Source organism: Vairimorpha ceranae (genome assembly GCF_000988165.1).
Source record: "Vairimorpha ceranae strain PA08 1199 chromosome Unknown NODE_173, whole genome shotgun sequence".
Classification (NCBI taxonomy): domain Eukaryota; kingdom Fungi; phylum Microsporidia; family Nosematidae; genus Vairimorpha; species Vairimorpha ceranae.
Genome location: NW_020169468.1, coordinates 380 through 5,229, shown reverse-complemented (window position 1 = coordinate 5,229; position 4,850 = coordinate 380). Strand labels below are relative to the sequence as shown.

The 4,850-nt window shown below is 28.1% G+C and overlaps 3 protein-coding genes across 3 annotated transcripts; 1 reads left to right on the top strand and 2 right to left on the bottom strand.

Moving 5' to 3' along the window:
* Positions 1–209: 209 nt before the first annotated feature.
* AAJ76_1730004850 (hypothetical protein) lies at positions 210–380 on the bottom strand (the record flags this gene model as incomplete). Its single annotated transcript, XM_024474250.1, has 1 exon — positions 210–380. The coding sequence occupies one exon, from the start codon at positions 378–380 to the stop codon at positions 210–212; it is 171 nt and encodes a 56-aa protein (XP_024329665.1).
* Positions 381–1,623: 1,243 nt separating this feature from the next.
* AAJ76_1730003606 (hypothetical protein) lies at positions 1,624–1,983 on the top strand (the record flags this gene model as incomplete). Its single annotated transcript, XM_024474249.1, has 1 exon — positions 1,624–1,983. One exon carries the CDS (start codon positions 1,624–1,626, stop codon positions 1,981–1,983), a length of 360 nt encoding a protein of 119 aa, XP_024329664.1.
* Positions 1,984–2,618: 635 nt separating this feature from the next.
* AAJ76_1730002198 (hypothetical protein) lies at positions 2,619–3,032 on the bottom strand (the record flags this gene model as incomplete). The annotated part of the gene is made up of 1 exon (XM_024474248.1): positions 2,619–3,032. One exon carries the CDS (start codon positions 3,030–3,032, stop codon positions 2,619–2,621), a length of 414 nt encoding a protein of 137 aa, XP_024329663.1.
* Positions 3,033–4,850: the final 1,818 nt, after the last annotated feature.

Sequence of the window (4,850 nt, the reverse complement as noted above, 5' to 3'; positions counted from 1 at the left end):
TTAGTTTTTGTTTTTTATGTAATTTAGATTAGGATAAAACTTTTCACCAATCTATTTAAACCCCCGTCTTTAAAACTTTAAAAACTCCTTTTCTTAAAATTCGTAATATAAAAGCTATTAAATTAGTATTAGCTTTAACTAACCAGAGCTCTATTATTTTCAAAAACGTTATTTTTAGAATTTCAACATTAGCAAAAATAATCTTCTTTCTATTTGAACTTTTTTACTATAGCTAGGAAAATTTTATTCTGAACTCTTACATGTTCAAAATTTCTTTCTTTTGTAATCGAACAACGTCTGTGGATATTTACATACAGGTCCGTATATATTTCTAAAATATTATTAACGTTAAGATTATTTATTTCTTTAGTTTCGGGCATGATGGAATTGGGGTTAAAAATTATTAGAATATTTATATCTCTACGACAATTATATTTAAGCTTTTTTGTTCTCAATCTTCTGAATTTCACTTTTTAAAATAAAAAACAAAAAAATATAAATCCACTTTTCGAGTCAATCTGGGTAACATTAACCAAATTTTAAACAGCCTATTATTGTCAGACACTCCTCTACTTGTAAAATTGCCCTTAAAAATTTTATTTGAACATAGATGGATAATGCCACAAAGGGCTTTGTCTTGTTATATTACAAAAGTATGCAGGATTCGAATCTGTATAAAATATTTTTTTGTGGATTTAAAGTCAGGCGAGTTTAAAGTAAAAAAATATAAATACAGTAAAATGTGTACGAAAAGTGCTTTGTTTCTCTGGGTTTCGGTCACGAGCTGGATGCGCGAAATTTAGTAATTATATCTCTGGTGAAAAGAAACACTAATTATTTATAAACCTCAATTTTTGATAAAAATTTACATAAAAAACAATTCAATTTTTATAAGTTAAATTAATGATAATTTCATTTTTGGTACTAAACTAAATATAAAATTTTAACTAAATTGAAATTTTGTTAAAAAAAATAATATGTTTTAAAAATAAAACAAAAATTAGAAAAAAGTGCTAGTTGCGATATCTCTGGGGATCAGTGCGGTTATTACCCCCAAGGAAAAATGATCGCAGTATAATTTTTTTTAATATTTTACCAGTTATTGTTATTGGTACTGATATAAATTGTTCTATTAACTTTCTCAAGTCTAAAGGATTAACTAAAAGAAGCATGTGTTTTGTTTATTACTCTAGAGGTATATATTGGCTAGCTTGCAGTAAGATCAAAGACAAATTTGTTTAGAAGTGCAGAAACAATCAATGTCTTATGTTTAAAACAACACTTTCAATCAGAAACATTTCGTTTTTTGAAAAACACACGAATTGATTTACAAATGGGAGTGTACGCCATTTACCTTTGGAGCATAAACACCTCGCATAAAAACATTGACGTTTTAAAGGAATAGGACACGATAAGGTAACTGACATGTGTAGAAGTTTTAGAAATGCATATGTAGAGTTCTTTATTAGAAATACTATTTCCCTTGGTGGTCCTGGCATTATATGCCAAATTGATAAAAGCTTGTTTGTTCACAAGCAAAAATATTATAGAAGACGAACGTCAGAACATCAAGTCTAGGTTTTTGGGATAGTTAATACAAGCTATGTATTAAAAAGAGGATACATGGAGATTGTGGCCCAAAGAGATAAAGCCACCCACCTTTATACTATTCGAAGAATATGTTTACCTGGTACGATTATTTATTCAGATCAATGGGCTGAATATGGGGATATTACAGGCTTGGGTTTTCAACATTATACAGTAAACCATTCTTTAAATTTTGTTAATCCTGATAATGGTGTCCATACGCAACATATTGAATCGTATTGGAATAAGAATAAAATTTATATAAAAAAAATGAAAGGCGATAAAAAGGAAGACTTAAATTCATATCTTGCAGAATATATGTGGCGTGAAAGATTCAGAGATAGCGAGTTTTATAAAATATTAGAATGTTTGACCGAAATGAACGAAAATAATTAAATTTCTTTATTATTTTATTTCTGGGGGGAAATAACCGCACTGATCCGTCCCTGGGGGTATGTACACATGTTTTAAAGAAACTCTATTAGGCCCTTGTTAAATATTTCGGTTATGAAAAATTTTGTTTTAGAAAACTTACTAGCTTACACTACCCCGTTGAAAACGGGATCATAAATTTAATGTGTGTTTTTTTTATTGGTTTTGATGTGCTTTTATTTATGTACTTATTTTATTGTTTTTAACTACAAATTACAATTTTTATAATAAATTTAAAATTTGCTATAGACACCTTATATAAGATTAATATAACTAAATACAAGCAAGGAAAAACGCACAAAAACACCGTTCCGTGCTCGTAGAAATGAACCCCAAAATGATGCTACTAGTTCTTAATAAAAAATACAAAGAATTTTACAAATTTTTTAAAAAGAAGGGTTTAAAAATAAAAAAATGTTAAGATTTAAACTTTTTATATACAGTAGTGGCAAAAAAAGGAATATTTGAATAGTATAGTAATCATTCACTTTATAGCCACATCATTTGATTTTTTACCTTGATAGGAAATTTGAAATACACTGGAAAAAATTACTATGTTTTTTTAAAACTTTTTTGATATTAACAGAAAATTTTTTATTTTAGGTGGCAAAAAAATGGAATGTTTTTTTGGCGGGAAAATTTAATTTAAAACTATAAAAGGCTTTATTTTTATCCCTTATAACACAAAAATTATTGAGTGAAAAGTCCGAGATTAAGGCTTTTTTAGAAATTGGCTGTAAACAAAAAGAAATTTCAAAAAAGTTCTTGATAAGCCAATCGACGGTTTCAAAAAAAAATAATGAAACGGGACAATGGGAAAGAAAATCGGGTTCTAATAGGCCTTCATTACTTAATAGTAATGATATATCTTGTTCGAAAAAAAAATAAATGCGGATCCACAAATTGGAAGTATTAAGTTTGCTGTAGAATTCAAGAAAATAGCTAAAAAAATATACCTCCTCGATGTATACGAGATAATTTGTGTAAAATAGGATTACATGGTAGAATTGCATGTAAAAACCAATTCTTTCTAAAAGGCATATTATGGTAAGAAAACAGTAAGCAAGTAAACATGCTTGCTACTCTGATAAGAGATGGAATCGGGTTATTTTTGGTGGTAAAACAAAGATAAATCTATTTGGCTCTGATGGAAGAGTTTATGTGCGAAGAAAAGTTGGTCAACGATATAATAAAAAAAATTTAAAACCCACAGTAAAACATGGTGGTGGTACATCATGGTTTGGGGATTATTTTCGAGTGCAGGTATTGGAAATATATGTATAATTGACGGTAAAATGAACAGCGAAGCATATTGTAGAATTTTAGATACACATCTTGCGCCTTCCGCAAAAAAATTAAATTAAAAAATTATATTTTGCAGCAAGATAATGATCCGAAGCATACAAGTAAATGCACTAGAGATTATTTGTCAGATCAAAAAATTTTAACTTTAGATTGCTTGCACAATCACCAGATATAAATCATATAGAAAATCTATGGCATGTTCTTAAGGTAGAAGTAGGGAAAAGGAAACCAAAAAATATAAATGAATTTAAGAAATGTGTTGAAGAAAAGTGGAATAAGATAGATGTAGATGTGTGTAAAAACCTGGTAAAAAGCATGAACAGTAGATGCAACGAATTATTTAGAGTGAAAGATGGACATACTAAATTTTAAATAAAAATATTCCCTTTTTTGCCACATAATTTTTTATTTAACTAATTAAAGCATTGTGTTAGTGTAACAAATAAAACTAACTATTTAAACAATTATAAATGTTTGTAGCTCCTTTTAAAATGGCAACAACTTTTTATGATATGAAATTTTTAATTGCAAAATTAAATATTCCCTTTTTTTGCCACTACTGTAGTTTAAAAAATTTGTGATAAATAAAGAGAAAATATTTAATGAGCTTCTAATTGTTATTATAAGAGTTACTGAGATGAGAAATACAGTAGACTTAAATAAAAAAAACTTACATATTTTCAAAAATTTAGCTTTTTTTTAAGCGGGGTATATTTGGGAATAGCCCAATTTTTGGGACCATCTTTGACTTCCACCCTACTTCTTTTAAATAAAATTATTATTTGACTAAAGCATTTACCTGATGTGTAATAAGCATCTATCAGTTTTTTTTCATATCATAGGAACTTAAAATTTCCTTTACTAATAAGGGGCCAAAATTATTTTTTTAAAAAAAACCTTAAAAACATCCTCAATGTCATGGCGTCCCCAAATCACTAATTTTTAAATAATTTAATCCCCTATATGAGAAAATTTTACGAATTATTGGCCAGAAAGGATTACCCGTTCCAGCAGTAGATTTTTTTATTTATAGTTTTAATAGAAAAGGATCTAATGGCAACGACTATTTGAGGTGTTCAAAGTTAGGATACGGCGCCTCGATTGTAACAATGAAGTCCTCCATTGTTAAAAAAACTGGAACTCATATGCACAGTAATAATCTTACAACAATCATTAAGTTCCAAATGTGGGTTTTTTTTAAGTCAAGACTTTTGGAGAATCCGTTTATTTCTGCAAATAAATTATATGATGCAGCATTGTTTTTATTCATGTGATGAATTTATTCTGGGATTTGCACCTTCCTATTTTTCACTTAAAACCAGTTTATATAGATGGAAAACAGAAGTTTTGCCAAATGGCGACTTTTTAGCAATACAGAATTTTAATTTTAACGAGTTTATTTTACTAAACGGGCATAATACTCTAATTTTTAAAGAGATAGAAATACATAAAATAATAATTATGAGCGATCTGGATTTTATTGGCCGGTTTACTGCTTCAAAAAACTAGAAATTAGTTTTAGGCGG